The sequence below is a fragment of the Mytilus californianus genome, unplaced genomic scaffold (genome assembly GCF_021869535.1).
Source record: "Mytilus californianus isolate M0D057914Y unplaced genomic scaffold, xbMytCali1.0.p SCAF_7, whole genome shotgun sequence".
NCBI lineage: Eukaryota > Metazoa > Mollusca > Bivalvia > Mytilida > Mytilidae > Mytilus > Mytilus californianus.
This window is the reverse complement of record NW_026262723.1, coordinates 94,240,040-94,259,765: the sequence shown is the minus strand read 5'-3', so window position 1 is coordinate 94,259,765 and position 19,726 is coordinate 94,240,040. Positions and strand designations below refer to the sequence as shown.

The 19,726-nt window shown below is 31.2% G+C and overlaps 1 protein-coding gene across 1 annotated transcript in view; it reads left to right on the top strand.

Annotated features, from left to right (window-relative positions):
* The window catches only part of LOC127708692 (bifunctional apoptosis regulator-like), a 38,834-nt gene extending 20,326 nt beyond the window's left edge, over positions 1-18,508 (top strand). The window contains exons 7-8 of the mRNA XM_052213807.1: positions 14,502-14,698; positions 17,695-18,508. Coding sequence (XP_052069767.1) covers positions 14,502-14,698; positions 17,695-17,866 — 369 coding nt within the window. The 3' untranslated portion in view covers positions 17,867-18,508. The remainder of the gene's footprint in view (positions 1-14,501; positions 14,699-17,694) is intronic.
* Positions 18,509-19,726: the final 1,218 nt, after the last annotated feature.

Below are 19,726 nucleotides of genomic sequence, written 5' to 3'. Positions count from 1 at the left end.
TATAGTAAACTTTCAAAAGGCCATTTGCCAATTACCGATTTGATTCTGTTATAACACACTTTAACACTAATTGCTTGCCTTTGTCAATCGTAAATGGGTTCATAACAGACAAAAAGCATGATAAGTTGAAAGTGATATATCAACATATTAGCCAATTTTTAGTGAAAAATAGCTAAAAGTTTTTAGCTTAACAAAAAGTTAAATGTAATAAAAAAGGTTTGAAAATTTTGAAGGCTAACCACATTATGCACAGATAAATTTGCTCTTTCTGCTAGGTTTCCATTGTCAATGAAAATTTATGTACCTCCAAAGGGAGACAAGTAATAAATGGATCTCTCATAACAGGGTCAATTACAGTTTAGCAAATCTAGCTTAAGGATGTACACCTCTGAGGAGCCAAAAATTTCTAGAATTAAACTTTTTTTCTTAACCTGATTTTTGGGTTATATGACTGTAAAAAAATAATTGGTGAAGAAAAAATCATATGGTGGTGCACTTCTTTTTTTGCTATGGCCCTTTGAAAGTACCCAATTTTGATGATTTTCCCATTTTTCATCAATTTTTACCTATTTTTGGGCTATTATCGTGAAAAAAATCACAGTTCCACAATTAAACTTTTTTTCATACTTTCAATAAAGATGAAGTGGACCAATTTGAATAAATTTAACTTAAAAAAACTATAGGTAGGTGTTAATATAAGAAAGTTTTATCATATTTTGATGCTTTTTTGTGTCAAATTTATCATGCTGTCAATTTTGTAAATTTGTGATTTTTCTCTGTTTTAAGAACAAAATGCATATTGTTTCAACTTCTTTGTTATAAATGATTGAAAAAATACATATCTAAGAAATTTGAAAAGAAAACTGTGATATGGGATGTACATGATTCTGGTAAAATCATTTCTTGTACCCCTCACCCATTTTCTCAAAATTTTGGCTAAAAAGACTGACTTGATTGGTAATAAAATTTGAAAAATTTATTTCTCAAAAACTACTCATTATAAATACACAATTTTTTCACAGAGTTAAGTTTGATTATAACATTTTTTAAATTCATTTATATTTTCCACTTGTATCACATATTTTGGAAATAATTCCAGAACGAGATTTCAACGAGACTAAAACGTCAGAAGAATACATCCTTAATCCTTTTGCTTTTGTTCTTCATTGTACTGGTCAGAGTGTTATTTTTGCCAAGAAGATATAGATTATTTGCTTTAAAATTGGATAACTAAATCTTCATCAATACCCAGATTTGGAGATTGAATTCAAGATAATGGCACACATTTCTTGAAAAATAGAATGGCAAGATTTTTAAGCATGGCAAGAACTTCTCTCTGACCAGTATATGTAAAATGATGTTTTAAGAAGATATAAACCCCTAACGGGAAGGATTGTGCCTGATATTCATATGATGAAGACATAATCTTTCAATCAGTTTAATTGAAGTCTGGAGCTGGCATGTCAGTTAACTGCTAGTAGTCTGTTGTTATTTATGTATTATTGTCATTTTGTTTATTTTCTTTGGTTACATCTTCTGACATCAGACTCGGACTTCTCTTGAACTGAATTTTAATGTGCGTATTGTTATGCGTTTACTTTTCTACATTGGCTAGAGGTATAGGGGGAGGATTGAGATCTCATAAACATGTTTAACCCCGCCGCATTTTTGCGCCTGTCCCAAGTCAGGAGCCTCTAGCCTTTGTCAGTCTTGTATTATTTTTAATTTTAGTTTCTTGTGTACAATTTGGAGTTTAGTATGGCGTTCATTATCACTGAACTAGTATATATATTTGTTTAGGGGCCAGCTGAGGGACGCCTCCGGGTGCGGGAATTTCTCGCTGCATTGAAGACCTGTTGGTGACCTTCTGCTGTTGTCTGTTCTATGGTCGGGTTGTTGTCTCTTTGACACATTCCCCATTTCCATTCTCAATTTTATTTATTTTCCTTTTGATATAAATGATTTGAAAAAAAAAGTACAATTTCCTTTCTTGTATGAATTATAAGTCATATATTGAAATAATTTTTTCTGTTTGATGTAAAGCAAACAACAACCAATCAATGATATTGGAATATAATTTTTTTAAGCTGTTTAAATTACAGATATAAGATCAGTGTGATACTCAAAACTGGTACATTATAAGGTGGCCTTCAAAGTCTTTATTATAATGTCACTGTTGCAACATGCATTCTAGATTGTCAGTTTTATCTATTTGTTTTTACATGTTAATGGATTAAAAGTTTGTTAAGATGATAATAATGTATATTTTCTTTTCATTTGGGGAAGATTACTGCAGGGTGGTACTTGATAAAATTGTTTATGTTGAATTAAAACATACATCTACATTAAGTTCATTTCAGTTCAGAAGTTAAGGAATGTAAATAAAAACAGTCAATTTGTTGTATTGTTGTAGAAATATCTGGCAATCTTTCAGTTCTTGCACTTTTACCATAAATTTCTGCAACTATTGGTACTAAAATTTTTAACAATTCAGTTTCAAAAAAAGATTTAACTTTATCAAATTATAAGTTATATGATAGAACTTTACACCAATTTTATCTGATGGTTTGTTTTATTATTATTTTGATACAGTTTAACAATTTAGTACTTTGACAAGTCATTATAAATAGTCTTTTCTTTAAACTGACTTCCGAAAGCCTGAATCTGATTTTGAAATTCAATTGGATACAAGTTATTTCCCCTGTTGGGAAGTATACTGGTATAAATACCGATTCTCTGCAGTGCAGAGCAATGGTAAGAAGTAAATAGAAAAGTATGTGTTACTCTAATTTACAAACATTTCCAGCTTTATAATTGAGTTTGATTACAAGTATGTTGGAAGGCAAAATACCATTTATAACTTCTAAATTTATAAACCAAATATTTTCTTTAAATCAACAGGGATTAAAAATCCTCTAATCATGATTAAGTTTCATTGCCAGGTTGTATTGTCCTACCTGCGATGAAAGTTGCAGAATGCAAGAAATAGGGATTACAATCCAGTAGGAGCGACAACAGCATTAACTATTTGTATGAAGCTTTATATTTCAGAGGGTATACTCCCGAAGGCCCCATACCTGGTATACAGATGCCTTATGTTACTAATTACCTCAGTTATATGTCCCTTGTACTTGACCTCATTTTTATGGTTCAGTGACTGCTTAGAAAAAGTGTTTATTTTTTTTTTGGCATGTGAATTTCTCACTTATTATGAGTAATAGGATAACTATATTTGGTAAATGAGTTCCTTGGTAGGTCTACATGTCCTCCAGACAGGGTTCACCTGACCTCAACCTTATTTCATGGATCAGTGATCACAATGTCAAAGTTACCTGTTTTTCAAATACTATAAGCAATAGGTAAACTATATTTGGTATATTGAATGATTGTAAGGTGTACATGTCTGTCTGCCAGGTATCATCTTTCCTTGACCTCATTTTCATGGTTCATTGGTAAATGTTAATTTTTCCTTGTTAAGTCTATTTCATGGATACTATAAGCAATATGTCAAATTTATTCAGTGCATGGAATGTATGGAATAATTGTAAAAAAAGTGTACATGTCTGTCTGGCTTGGTTTACCTAACCTTGACCTCATTGTTATGGATCATTGATAATGTTAAGTTAATTTAATACTTGTAGACAACTTTGTCTTTAAGACTATCAAAATTTAATCAATCATGGTCAGTTAAGCAGGTGAGACATTTCAGCTTGTGCACTCTTGTTAAAAAAGCTCTGGCATTACTTAAACAATGTGTTTACAAGGATTTCTTCACAATCACATGCAATCCATATTCCCCATGATTCCAAAATGGGACCATGTATAGTGGTTTGTTATCATGACAACAGTTAAAGCTGCAGTTGGTTGATATTATTGACACATTACCAATTTATCAAAATGTTACGAAGTGCATGAACGAAAATTTGAAGAGAAAATCATTTAATCCAAAATAGCAAGTTAGTTATAATCTATCAGATTAAGTCAGCAAGGAGCTGTCCTTAAGCTATGACATTTCCAACTGGTGAAATAGAATTTTAAATAGCAATTTAGCAATTCAAAACAAGAATCCTTGAATCCAGCCAAGTCTAAATGTTTTAATTTGTTTCATTTACATGATGAAATTGGAAAAAAAAATGAACTGTTTGTGTTCTAAATTGTTTTTGAGATTTTTTTTTCTAGAAGTTGTGATTTGAATTAAAAAAAGATATTGAAAACACATTCCTTACAAAATGTATTTCAATCTTTTGTTTAGAATAAAATAGATACATTTGCATTGAAGTATTTTGAGTGAAATGCAAATATCACTGTATGGATTGCCATTTTATATACAGAAAGAATGAAAACTGAAAGAGAACAATTGGTAGGGAAGAATAAAATCTGCAGAATTAAAATTGTAGGAATATTTCAGAGATTGAAACCAATGCAACAATGCAAAATTAAGAAGAATGTATAATTTTCAGAATTTTCAAGATTTTCAATTCTGTAAATTCCCCATTGTTCTATAACATTGGAAATTGACGTTCATGAAGCATAATCAGTTTTGAATAAAAGTTCCGTTACACAACTTAATGAAGTAAGTAGTTTTACTTACATAAAAGGTATCTCTATAAGAAATAACCTCTTAGATTTTATCATTATTTTGTAGCTTATGAAAAGGACAAAGTGCATTTTGTGAGAGATGATGAGAAAGTTTTAATGAATTTTATTTATCCTAAAGGAGATTTATCAGTAAGAAATAATTACATTTAATCTTTTTTGGTCAATCATTATTGACTCAGATCTCTATTTCAGTCCTATGGGGAAAATTTGTGAATTTAATATGACAATTATCTGACAGAGTGTATTAGTTCATTGGTATTCATACATCAAAAGCCATTAGCGAATTAACTGTCCAAATTAACTCAGCCATCTTCATGCCTAATATGTAATTGTTAAAACATAAATGTGCCAAGATGTTGCAATAATAAAACAAAATGATGCCTAAAATTACTTTTTTTTCCTTGATTGAAAAACAGTTAAAGTGGGATAGGAGTCTTGCAGCCTTATATTTTACATTTGTTCACAGCTTTATCTATTACATTTGTTCACAGCCTTAAACTTTTACATTTGTTCACAGCTTTATCCTTTACACTTGTTCACAGCCTTGTCCTTTACATTTGTTCATAGCCTTGTCTTTTACATTTGTTCACCCTTATCTTTTTAATTTGTTCACAGCTTTATCTGTTACATTTGTTCACAGCCTTATCTTTTACATTTGTTCATAGCCTTGTCTTTTACATTTGTTTACAGCCTTGTCTTTTACATTTGTTCACAGCCCTGTCTTTTATTGTTCACAGCTTTAATTTTTACATTTTTTCACAGCTTTATCTTTTACAATTGTTCATAGCCTAATCATTTACAATTGTCCATAGCCTTATATTTACATTTGTTCACAGCCTTATCTTTGAACTTATTAAAAACAATGTTCCAGAACTGACCTTTTTTATTTGTTCTCTTTCTTCCTCATTTTCATGGTTCATTGGTCAATGTTTATTTTTTCATGATTAGGTACTATCAGTAAACAGGTCAATCATGCTTTATGTATAGAATCTGGTAAGTTGAACATGTTTGTCTGACAGGGTTAATTAGTCAAATAAATAATAATTGGTGTTCTTTTTCTCTTTGTACAGCCATATCTGCTCCAAAATTGGAATTTTAAGGATTTTGGAGCAGATATGACTTCAATTGGAATTGCTATTAGCTCACTAAAGCAATTCTAGTATAACTGGATGAAAAAAAAATGGATCTAGGGAAGAAAAGCAGCCTCCAATAAAACGTATACAACTCTAATTGTAATGGATTCTTTTCTTGGATACTAAGTATCCTACAACCATATAAAATGTAAGAGCTTCTCATAATATGGGTTGTTTCATGGACTTATTTCAAAATTTACAGCAAACACAGTTCAAGATATTACATGACCTACAAATATATAACATGTAAAAGCATCTTATATTATGTTTTGCTCCATGGACTTATTTCAAAATTTACATACAAATACAGTTCACACAATTGTATTCAGCTGATCTACAATCATAACTTATGTGGAAGGATTTATCTGAGGAAATATAATACCCACACAAGTAGTTCACTTTGACCTACATTTTATGCTTCACTGATTCATATTTAGTTTTATGTCTTAGTTTATGTTCTAAATAGTAAGAGACACACATGTCAGTCCTTTTCTCAATGAAGTTAACTTTTACTTCTGTAACTGCTTTAAATGGTATATCTTAGATTTATAAAGTAAAATTATGGACAAGGTTAACTTTGTAATTGTAGATTTCCTTTATTTAAACAAAGGTTGAGCCTTATTCGTCATTCTGTAGCAATACTAACGTTAATAATAGCAATACATTCTTGTGTAAGAACTGTATCAGTCATTTATAATGAAAAGGGTCTAAATGAAAGAATTAAAAGTAAGAAAACAAATAACATATCATGTTTAAAAAAGAGTTATATTCATACTTTGCATGCATTTTGAGATGATGGTAATATGTTAAGAATATATGATTTCCCAGTCAAATTGAACATAAAAGCTCACAGGTAACAGTTGGAAAGAAAGTGCACATTACCACATGACCACTCAACAGTTTTTGTAAAAATTTGGAAGAAGAAAATGCCACCTTTCTCACAAATATGTTATTTCAATCACAAGCTAACCAGTCTGTGCTATTTCCCCTAAAGTCCATTCACCATATGGAGAAGCAGCAAATACTAGTTTTAAAGTCTTCGGCTTCACACAGATGGAAATCTGATTTAGCACCTCCAACATTCAGGGATGTATCACCATGGGACCACATAACGATCCAAAATAGCCACAAAGTTTTTATACGACCGCAAAAAAATTTTGAGGTCGTATATTGGTATGACGTTGGCGTCGTCGTCGTCGTCGTCGTCGTCCGGCGTCGTCATCCGAATACACAATGGTTTTCGCACTCTAACTTTAGTTTAAGTGAATGGATCTCTATGAAATTTTACCATAAGGTTCAATACCACAATAGGAAGGTGGGGATTGATTTTGGGGGTTATGGTACCAACAGTTAAGGAATTAGGGGCCAAAAAGGGGCCGAAAATAAGCATTTTTGTAACTTCCAGACATAACTTATGTGTTAGCATATGGATCTCTTTGACATTGTACCACAAGATTCCATATCACAAAGGGTCAATGCTGGGATTGATTTTGGAGTTAATTGCCTCAAAATTTTAGGAATAAGGGGCCAAAAGGGGGCAAAAAACAAACATTTTTCTAGTTTCATGACAATAACTTGTGTGTAAGTGTATGGATCTTTCTGAAATTTTACTACAAGGTTCCATTTCACAAAGGGAAAGCTGGAATTGAGTGTTGTGGTAATTGCCCAAAACGTTTAGTAATAAGGGGCCTAAAAAGTGGTTTAAAATAAGCATTTTTTAGTTTCTAGACAATAACTTGTGTTCAAGTGTATGGATCTCTCTAAAATTGTATTACAAGGTACCATACCACAAAGGCAAGGCTGTTATTGAGCTTGGTTTGGGGGGAAAGGGGGGTGGGGTGATGAATCATTAGGGGGGCGGGGGTCAAAAAAGGGGTAATTTTAAGTGTATGGATCTCTGTGAAATTGTATTGCAATGTACCATACCACAAATTGAAGGTTGTGATTGAGGTGGGGGATGATGAATCAAAAGGGGGTTGAAAAAATGTGTGGGGGGTAGGATTTTTTTTTTTCATTTTTTTTTCCTTAAAATTTTCCATTTAAAGATGGTTGTTTCAGATTTATATATGAAAGAAAATAATAATGATACGGTTATATATCATGAGGAATTGAAATTTAAAATTATGTATATTGGAAATTTAGGTTACATTGGAAAGTAATAATTGGCTTTGGGGGGGGGGGGGGGGGGGGTGGTTATTGCTCTAATGTTTAAGGAATAAGGGGAAAAAAGGTTAAAAAACAAGGGTTTCCATTTTAATAGACAAATAATTGAGTAAAGAACATTATTTAAAAGCAGTGTAAGGTTGGTAATTCAAACTCATTTAAATATCTCATCTACACTGCTTTTAAATTATGTAAATTGGAAATTTGCCAATAACTTTATTGTTAATAAATGCATTGGAAATTTGCCAACAATTTTAGTGTAATAAACTTCATTGGAAATTTGCCAATATAAAATTTTGCTGATGAAGGTTTTTTGTTTACCTTTAGCCTTGACTATGAAGTCATTTTCTATTTTTATAGCCTTATGATGTAGTTGAATTATTTAATACTTTTATGATGTGTTTAAATGGGGTTTTATCATGTTTATGGTTGCAAATTTATTGTTTTAGTATAATAAACTCCATTTAAAATTTGCCAATAAAAAAAATTTTTGTTTATTTTTAGCTATGATTATGATGTCATTTTCTATTTTACTTTTATGGTTGCAAAGAAATTTTTATTTTTAGATATTACTGTTAAATGATGCTGATTAAGGTTTTTGCTATGTTTAGCCATGACTATGATGTCATTTTCTATTTTAATATCTGTTATGATGTATTTGAATGGGCTTTTATGGTTACAAAGGAATTTTATTTTTAGATATTACTATAAAATGTTGCTGATGCTGATTAAGGATTTTGTTTATTTTTAGCCATGACTATGATGTCATTTTCTATTTTAATACCTTTATGATGTAATTTCCATTTTTAGATATTACTGTTAAATGATGCTGATTAAGGGTTTTTTGCTATGTTTAGCCATGACTATGATGTCATTTTCTATTTTAATATCTTTATGATGTATTTAAATGGGCTTTTATGGTTACAAAGGAATTTTATTTTTAGATATTACTTTAAATGTTGCTGATTAAGGATTTTTGTTTATTTTTAGCCATGACTATGATGTCACTTTCTATTTTAATACCTTTATGATGTATTTAAATGGGCTCCCATGTATTTAGATTTTTGATTATTTATACATGTTACCAAATTGGTCCACATTGAACAAAAACGGTCCAAATTTCAACTTTATTACATTACATCAAACATTGAATTCTACATATTCTTTGATATATTGAAATTAACAAACAATTTAGTTTATGGAGATTCCACCATAATAGGTAAATTAAAATTTTTCCAGTTCTTCCACCACATTCATCCTGTGTCAGAAACCTATGCTGTGTCAAATATTTAATGACAATCCAAAGTCATAGCTGTATCAAGCTTGAATTTTGTGTCCATACTTGCCCCAACTGTTCAGGGTTCGACCTCTGCGGTCGTATCAAGCTGCGCCCCAGCGAAGCATTTTATTAAAAGATGTTCTGGAAAAAAAAACTGAATACAGAAAGGCTGTGACTAGCTTTACGTGTATCACTTGAGTAAAGGTATGCACTTAAAAACGTGTTGATTTATTTTGTTGTTGTTCAAAAAGTAAGCCTTCAATTGCAAACAATAGTTTGATACTTATAACTATTCTGTTCTGGAAAGAAGATATTATGAGGAGACAATCTATCATTGTTAAAATATGATTTCATAGAATTATTTGATCAGAAATGATGGATTGTTTGTACAGATAACGTGTAACAATTGCATGTAACACTGACAATAATTACTTTCTATCAGATATTACTTCTAAATATGGAAAATGAGCTTCTCATATTGAACAGCCAGAAATGCTTTTAGTTTTCTAAAATTATCTTTTATTGGTGACTGTGCATTAAGACCAAATAAATCGGTTTTTGTTAGATTTATTTTTATGTTTGTATGAATTTTGTAGTCAGTTTTATGCTTATGTCTGTGCTCTATGTTTATACGGTTGTGGTTGCTTGATCCAAATTATTGTCACATTAACCTGTTATGTCTGTTAGGGTTACTCAACCAATTTTGATAATATCACGAAACCATAAATAACTGTCATACAAGTGGGAGGTTTAACTAGGTTTAAAACCAGGTTTAATCCTCCATTTTTCTTGGGAAAATGTCTGTTTCAAGTCAAGAATATGACATTTGTTTTCCATTTGTTCCGTTGGTCTAACATTTGATTTTGTCAATTTTTATGGACTTCTCCTTTCTGTATTTACCTTGGAGTTCAATATTTTTGATTTACTTTTTATTCATAGAAGTGGGTCTGATATCTTGAAAGTGCAATTTAAACTCTTTAAACTTACAGTTTTAACTTATTTTGTAATCTTAGTATACCAAGATAGCTTAATGATGTCAACTTATAGAAATCCTGTTGCATCACAGTTCATAATAGTATTGTAATTGAGTTTTATATGAAGTCATTTTTACTATCCTTCTGAGATTTTGCTAATTAGATAATGTAGTGTTTTCGTAATTCAGGGAGTTTTCCATTTTGGCTTTTACATCCTATCATTGCCGATATTTGTCCTGATAATATAAGTTTGTTGACAGATTGGTAATACTATGAGGGAATATTAGATTTACTTTCTTAACATCCATAGAGAGAAGTAGTGATGTATTCATAATGAATAGATGGAGACAAGTTAAAAAGTAATCTTACTTCATCTTTATCTCACTCTCCCTGAAGACTTTGTTAATTCAATTCTGATTGTGTACTGCAGCGATTCACTTTCCCTCGATATAACATTAACCAAGTGAAAACAATTAACTATTAAAAGTTTTGTTTGGTATCTGAAATAAGTTGTTTCCCTGCTAGTTACATAAGGATGGAGCATGTTTATCATAGTAATTGGTATGGAGATATCATTATTGCATAATTGAACTTAATTGTACTTAATTTTATATTTGTTTTGCAGATTAGACATCAGTAATTAAACCAGCAATATGTGTAACCATAAACAGTTTATTGCTTACTGATTCAACTCTCATCAAGCTTAGACTGTCACATGCAGTAAACAATATAAATATACTCTGTTTCTCTAGACATGTAATCATATATTTGTTAGGCATCATACAAACTATATCTTAATACTATAAGATGTAATACACAAACAAACATAAATCTGTAAAAAAAATCTGATAAGCTGACATTATGGATATTTTTTTTCTGATCTGTCAATAGTCAAAGTTTTAATTAAAGATCATGTTGTTTTTTTTTCACTTATAATCCCAATATATTGTTGTGTTAACAGCGCAAATTCATGTTAGGTAGAAAGTAATGAACCAATGGGAAGGGGAATAAAAAAAGGTCTACCAGAGTACAATACATGATTGAGACAGATAAAAAGCAACAAGACAGGTTGACCAACAATCAAAGATCTGTATTCAAAGAGAACTCTTAAACAATAATACTCCTTTTACCTGATATTAGGTGATCTGGAAGGGCAAGCATATCCTGTCTCACATGGAACTACTATTGTCTTATCCATTTTTCAAAGCTGATCATGTTTCTATAATGGTAAATGATTAGAAGCATGAAGGGAAATATGTCTACCAACATTAATAACACAATCACCTGATGAAAATAAACCAATTGGTGATAACAATTTGAAACTTTTGAAGTGATCCGATCTTTTTAAGCTTATTACACTGAGTGGGCAGCTTTTTATGTGACAGTGATAGGTCTCTTAATAATGTTTTTGTCTTGTCTGTGACGAAAGTCGCAGTATGCAAGACATAGGTATTACTATCCAGCGGAGGCTGCAGCAGGTGCATAAACTATTTGTATAAACCTTTATATTTCAGAAGGTAAAAGACGGATGCTTCATACCTTATTTGCAGATACCTTATGTTACGAAGTTGCCGTCTGTCATATGTCCATGGTCCTTGACCTCATTGTCATGGTTCAGCGATTGCTTGAAAAAAAATTACAGTTTTTTTGTCATGTGAATTTCTCACTTATTATGAGTAATAGGATAACTATATTTGGTATATGGGTTCCTTGCAACGTCTACATGTCCGTCAGACAGGGTTCACCTGACCTCGACCTCATTTCATGGATCAGTGATCAAGGTTCAAGTTACGTGGTTAGATCCGTTTCTCCGATACTATAAGCAGTAGGTTAACTATATGTGGTGTATGAAATGATTGTAAGGGGTACATGTCAGACTGGCAGGTTTCATCCGACCTTGACCTCATTTTCATGGTTCATTGGTCAATGTTAAGTTTTTGTGTTTTGGTTTGTTTTTCAAGTACTATATGCAATTCTTCAACAATATTTGGTGTATGGAATGAATGTAAGGTGAACATGTCTGTCTAGCCAGTATCATCTGACCTTGACCTTATTTTCATGGTTTATTGGGCAATGTTAAGTTTTTGTGTTTTGGTCTGTTTTTCAAATACTTATAGCAATAGTTATGTGGTGTATGGCATGATTGTAAAGGGTACATGTCAGACTGACAGGTCTCATCTGACCTTGACCTCATTTTCATAGTTCATTAGTCAATGTTAAGTTTTTGTGTTTTGGTCTGTTTTTCAAATACTTATAGCAATAGGTCAGCTATATTTGGTGTATGGTATAATTTTAAGGTGTACATGTCTGTCTGACAGGACTTATCTGTCCTTTACCTAATTGTCATGGATCTTTGAAAATGTTAAGTTTATGTGATACTTGTAGTAAAACCTTTATCTTCTTAAAACTTTCAACGTAAAATCAATGTTCAGTAAAGCAGGCGAGACATTTCAGCGTGTGGACTCTTGTTTATACATGCTCTTGAGAGGCATGCCAGTTATGATTTGTAAATACTACATACAAGTTATTTTATTATGTTATTACTTAGAAAAGGAAAAATCACTATTGTAAACTTAAAAACCATTTCATTTGTCATAAAATTTTGTGTCAAATATACTTTGGCTTCTATTTAATGTATTAAATGCACATGAGGCTGTATTTTGACCATAATTATACCCTGACTTTAGAAGTGTGGGGCTATATTAGAGTCACCTTGTCAACCGGTCTGCTTGTCCATATATTTTTTCATCGCACTTTTCTGGAAAACTAAAGAGAACAGAATGACTTTATATTTGGTCAGCAGCTTGGCAGTGATGAGTTGTAATGTGTGAGCACTTTTAGAATCTGTTTGCCAATAGTTTTAAGTTTTTCCTTATATTGAATGAACTTTTAAAAAATGGTCAATTATTTCTCCAATACTTTACTGAACCGAATAACTTCATATTTGGTCAACAGCTCAACAGTGATGAGTTATAACATGTTTGTGCTTTTCGGATCTATCAGACACCTACTTCCTGTTTTCCAATACTTTGAATTTGTGTGGGGCTATGCTTATCTCTACAATGAATTAATTCTTGTTTGCAATGAATGAAGATATGGTCTGCTTTGATGATGTTATTTTTGTAAAATAAGACTAAAAAACTTTTAAACAAATTAGTATTTCGGGTTTAAATTCTGCTAAAATGTGTTAGTAAACAGATTTTCAAACACCATCTCAAAACAGTTATGTAATTACTGGATAAACTAATCATCTAATACTTTAATAATTTGAAAGATACTTGAGTGCAAATATTTTTAATCTCATTTAATTACCAGTATTTGCCAGAAGAGTGCAGTATTAGATGTTATATAAATATTACAGCAGTCTTGATGTCTGTTTGGACAATAGTTAACACTTCAACCTCTACCTCATTTGTACTGATAACATTGCACCTCCTCCTGTGAATGTTTTAACATAGCTTATCACTAGTCAGGTGTTCAACAGGAGTGATTAAGGTTAAGAACCTCAGTATACGTAATGAATTATCAAGTCACGATAACCCTAAAGTAAGCTTCATTCATTCAAACAGTAGTATGCTTCATTACAGTCAAACTGTAGAAAGCTCCCTTAGCATCACTCATTCATTGAAATGTTATGCTTCATCAGGTAAAGGTCATCTGTAGATGGATACCTCATAGAATTTCACCACTGAAACCAAGGTCTATAGTGCGTAGTACTTGAATGCTGGTGCATTTTTCCAGATAAATAGTTTCATGGGAGCTTGATGATTACTTAAAAGAGGTGATTTTAGTACAAACAATGTTTTGATCACATTGTCATGAAAATAATAGCAATGTAACTAATATCATTGTAACATCTACTTGTTTTTGATATTTTGTAGTTATTGTTCATGAATCATATTTTAGAGCAAAGATATTGATTTATAGAATACTTTTGTACAAAACAGATATTCAGTCATAATAAAATCCTTATGGTCTAAACTTATCTTCAAGGGACAAGTATGACATATTAATGATGGAATTGAGCAGCTTAGGTATCCCACTATTAAGAAGCATAATCACATATTCTAAATTATGAAAATTGTACGTTCTTAAATTTTTTACGCCAAAAACAGAAACAGCCATATTTTTGTAACTTATTTATTTAGCTGCACAAGCGAATGATAATATTTGACATGTAGTATACTGTTATTACTATGCTTATGCAAGAGTTTTTTACCTTTCAGAATATGGCCTGAACACTGTTGTATGTTACTGTATGAATTTTACCATTCAAACTAGGAAAGTGGTAAAACAAAGCAGTTAAAAAAATGTGTATATACATAGCTATTTAAGCTTATTTTTATATTTCAGTATGAACCACTGTCCACCAACCAAAAGATAGAATTTTTCACCAAGTTAGTATTTCTACCATACTTCTTGGTTGCTCAGTTTACCTGGGAATTTCTTAGTGTACATTTCTGGACATCAAGATTCATTTTGGTCAATTGTTTAGCTCTGACAGTAATAGAGGCAGCAAATGTCAGATGGCTGATGTCTGGAGGTTGGAGGTAAGCTGAAATATAACCTCGATTGAATAAATATATAATAATTAAGATTGATTGATTGATTGATTGGTGTTTAACGCCACTTTCAACACTATTGTGCTATTTCGTGGCAGTCAGTTTTTATTGGTGGAGGAAGCCGGAGTGCCTGGAGAGAACCACTGACCTTTGGTAGGAAAACTGACAATCCTAGTCAATTAAGATTGTAGTCAAGTGCACCTGCCCGTGCGGGATTCGAACTCACAACCTCAGTGTTGACTGGCTAGTGATACAGTAGTTGGACTACTTAGACCACTCGGCAACCGAGGCCCCTATAATAATAAAGGAATAGAAGCTTGTGTTAATGAAATGCAATTATAGAAACATTTCACATGTATTTTAAGAGGGAATCTAAAAAAAATGATACATTTAAAAGTCATTTATTGAGAAAGTTTGCAAGACTCTATGTTTATTTGTTTTCCTTGTCATTGATAAGAATCGTGAGCTCTCTGTGTGATTATAAATAATGTTAGGATGGGTTCAGTCCAGGGTATGAATAGAAGAAATGGTATTGTTGCGATTGTGATTTAAAAATTAATGTGGCTTCCAGTAAAGTATCTGCAGTATTGGTCCATTTGTTGACAGTCATACAAGTATTATCGGCACACTATATGTGAAAGTTCCTTTGTTACAGGTATTTCTTTACAAAGGATATAAAATAATAATAAGATAAACAGTACTGAAAATATTAGTTATCATATCACTGTAATGTAGTTTTGGTATGGCTTTCTTTTTATTTCTAGAATTTCTTATACACATAGATAAAATCTTTTTGATTTCTTTAAATGGATTTTTGATAGTTTATTTTTTGTGTTAGATAAGTAATATACCAGAGTTTATCAAATCAATCTATACAGCTTTTTATTTTTGCTTGACCTTTCAAGAATAACCAGGGAAGATATGTAGGCTTATCCAATATACATTTGCTGCATACCTTTTCAATATTTATTATTCTAGGGAAATTGTTTCAATTAGTTTAATGTCTGGAGGGAAGACTTCTATATTCAGAAAAAAATGATCTGCCACAAATGTTTTGATGAGCTTAATAAAATGTCAATTTCTCTTGTCAGTTTTCTGAAATGTTTCACTTCAACTGCAACACTGGTATATGTTACTGGGTAAAAATTGTTGAACTTAAATACAAATGAAATAGCATTTATACAATAAAACACAGAATTGATGTACAATGTTTTGTTGCCTTTAGCATATTGTTTTTTATGACTTCGTGACATTTGATGTTGTGGTATTAGTATGGTATCAACATCATTATTTGAATTTGTAGATACTGAGTTTTCGTCTCGCCTATGACTTTTGTCGGGGAAGAAAGACTCAAGTGTGTCGTTTCTTTTTTTGGCTGTGTTGACAAATGTTTGACTTTGTGATAAAGTCACACAAACGAGACAAATCTCTATGTTTACAGTTTATTACTTGATAAATTTTGTTCTTTTAAATTTTTATGTCATTTTCCTGGGCACAAAAAAACTTTTATATTGATTATATATATTCATCTGGGAAATCAGGTTGAAAATTGTGATGACATAAATACTGACATTTACTTCTTGATATTTTACCCCTGTATTTTCATCCATCCATCAGTTTTTTTTGTTTTTTCCTTCATCTGTCTGCACATAGGGTATATGAATTGTCCACACAATTCTTACAGTTTTCAAGTTAGAATGATTCAATGGAGAGTATATTTCAACAAATACCAATTAACTGCTTTTATTTTGTTTCATTGTTTCAGAAAAGTACAAATTGGTGAACTAATAAATTTTTTGACGATTTTGTCATATACCCTTAAGTCTCGTGAAATACATTACCTGGTATGCAAAATCAAGCCCATGTTAGGACTTGCACTGAGGCATTACAATTGTACCCACACAGCCAATATATATAGATAATTGAGACTCTTGTGTTCAAGTGCTGTGCATCTATAGACATGCTTTAGTCCAGTGTATTGCTTTGAATTCTTGACATTAAAAATCACAACAAATATATTGGTTTCTACTTGAATAAATAGAGGTTGAAGGAGCTCAAGTTGGACTAAAATTTAAATTTGTTCTTTGAAGTCTGACTTCCTCACATTTTTTGCCCCTTAAACTTTTGTTGCTGGATCATATTTTATTTTATTCTGAAATAGCAGTTGTCCAATTCTTATGGTACTGAATTTAAGTATACAGATGGATAATTTTAAGTAATATATTGAGCACACATTTTGTTGATGGATGACATATTTGACAGAATAATGTTTTTTAGACCAAGAAAATTATTATATATATATATATATATATATTTATCAAGCTTTTTGTGTTTAATATCTTGCAAGAACTAGGCCATAAAAAAGAATATGTTTGTTTGCCCTAACCCTACCTACCCAGAAAATAGCTGCCTACTCAAAATCTTTTATTGTCCTGATGTAAAAAAGTTTTTTTTTAAACAGATAGGCATGAAGACTAGAAAACATCTAACACTTCAATTTCTTTTTGCCGAAAAAAAAAAGAAAATGCCTACCTACCTACCCACTGTCTTTACCTTTGGGTAGGGTTTGGGCAAACCAAAATATTTTTAAGTGTGGCCCTATTGCTTCAATTCTGAGTATGTAATATGATAAAGATTTTACAGATACAGGTTGTGGTTTGTTTGCTGACTTTATGTTGATGGAATTAGACTTAGACTTACACAGTTTGTGAAAATGATCTGATCTTTATTTTGTTGTGCTTGCAGTTATTGTTCTTATTTTTAGTAGGAAGGTCATCAATGACAAGTTACAAATAACAAATTCTGATTTTTGTATAACTTATAATGCTAGTTCACATTTTTTCTGCTACAGGCAGAGGACATTATGTCATACCCAATTATTGAAAACACTATAGTGACTGTCATTTTATTGTTGGTTAGCATTGTCATAAAGAATTAGCTCTATATTTTCTTCTTATTTGTATAACATTTTCTTTATTTTACAGAGATACTATGCAAGTATTGAAAAGTCATGGTAAAGGAGTCCTTGGAATGGTTGTTTGTATTATAGTATGGCCAATTGTTCCTAATTGGATCTGTGATTTTTTCTTCTATGTAGCCTTGTATTTCTCACCATATTCGAACCTTGAAAAATTGTACAAAATTATGAAAGGCTGAAACTGTGATATTTCCATGTTATGTTATACCAAGTGCTTCATTAGACCATACCAAATTTATGTGCTGTTCTTTGAACTCACTTACTCCTAAATATTTTATTGAAAAATTCAATTTGAAATTTTATGTTATGGGTCATTAGGAAGAAGTCAAGAGTTAAACTGAAAAAAATATTAAATGTATGTACACTTTGCTGATCAGAAATATAACAGTAGATACTAAAACCAGCCTGTGAGGCTAAACATCGGGTACAAAATTATATGATAAACAGTTGCACATAAAGATAATGATAACATAATGCTTCTCTTCTAATAAATACTTCTTTATGTAATGAAAATAGTGCTTATAAAATTGTTTATGTTTTCTGAAAATCTTTTTGTTGGATGGGATGGGTTGCTTATTTATTTTTTTTTTTTTTTTTTTTTTTTTAAGAATTGCGTTTCCTCAGTCATATGATGAGCCCTTTCACCATCAAAGAATTGACAATTGATCAATGTTAAAGGATTAGTTGCACATCTCTATTTTTACATAGAAAATTCTAAGAACACAAAATGATTTGGTATGGCCTGTTGGTTATTTTTTCTTTTGTTATTGTTTTATTCTCTTTTCATATTTTTGGCATTATGAGATAAGGATAGCAAATGGAAGAAACATCTAATATTTTATCCAATGTTTATTTATACCAGTGTTATATTCCAAGTAATCAAATGCAATTGTAAATGTGATGTACATTGACTGGCATGCTTAATAAACTCAAAGTAGAAAAGTATGTCCAGATATCAAAAGAAATGTAAAGTGTTTATTTACTCATTTATTTATTTTTGTTGTTAAGAATATTTTATCTATTAACTAATAACAATGATAGGCTGTGTTTCAAAGATTTATCATATGTTGGTAGTGAATTGATATATAGGAAAGAGATGTATTGCTTTGAGAATCAGAAACAAAAATATTTTTCAGTAATGATTTGTCTGTTACATAATGAGTATTATAGCCACTTCAACTCCCTCAGGCAAAGTTGACCCAAGATGAGTTTGTCTATTATTTGTAGGTCTCTTTTGGTCATATATCTCCTAACATTTGGATGCACAAGAATTTATAAAGTGTTACTGACAATTAATTGCACTGGGTCGATACCAGTGCTGGTAGACTGTTAGTCCCCGAGGGTATTCAGTGTTTGGTACTGAAATGATTTATAACATTCTATTCTAATATTCCCCATCGACGATTTAAGATATTATTAGGAAACTAAGCTTCCAACTCCCTAAAGCAAAGTTGACCGTAGAGGAATTCAGCTATTTTTAGGTCATATAGCTCTCCATGTTTTTATCTGTTTACACATTTCATGCTTTCAAATGCTAAGCTTCAAGCATTCCTGATGAAGGTAAATCCAGAAAAGCTCTTTGTGTGCCCAACATTTATAGAGGGTTATTTTCAATTAGTGTAAAAATGTAAATGAAAATGTGACAGTAAAAGTATAAACATAGCAGATTTGGCAGATATGACACAATCAGTTGTTTAGGATAGGTATAATTTAGTGCAATCTGGACTTTTCCTAGTTTGTGGGCCCAAAACAATACATAGATAGTACTTAAAATTTATTATTGTTCTAATTAATGTATTGTTATCATTTGAAATATGATAATTTATAGATTTATAATTCTTTCTGCTTTTTATTCCCCCTCGTAGCGGAGGGGGCATTAAATTTTACCCTTGTCCATCCTTACGTACATCTGTCCGTACATCCCAAAGTTGGTTTCCGTTCTTTAACTTAAGTTTGCCTCAACTAAATTTTATGAAACTTAAACACAATGCTTATTACAACAAAACACAGATCAGGTTTGAATTTTGGTGGCGTCACTG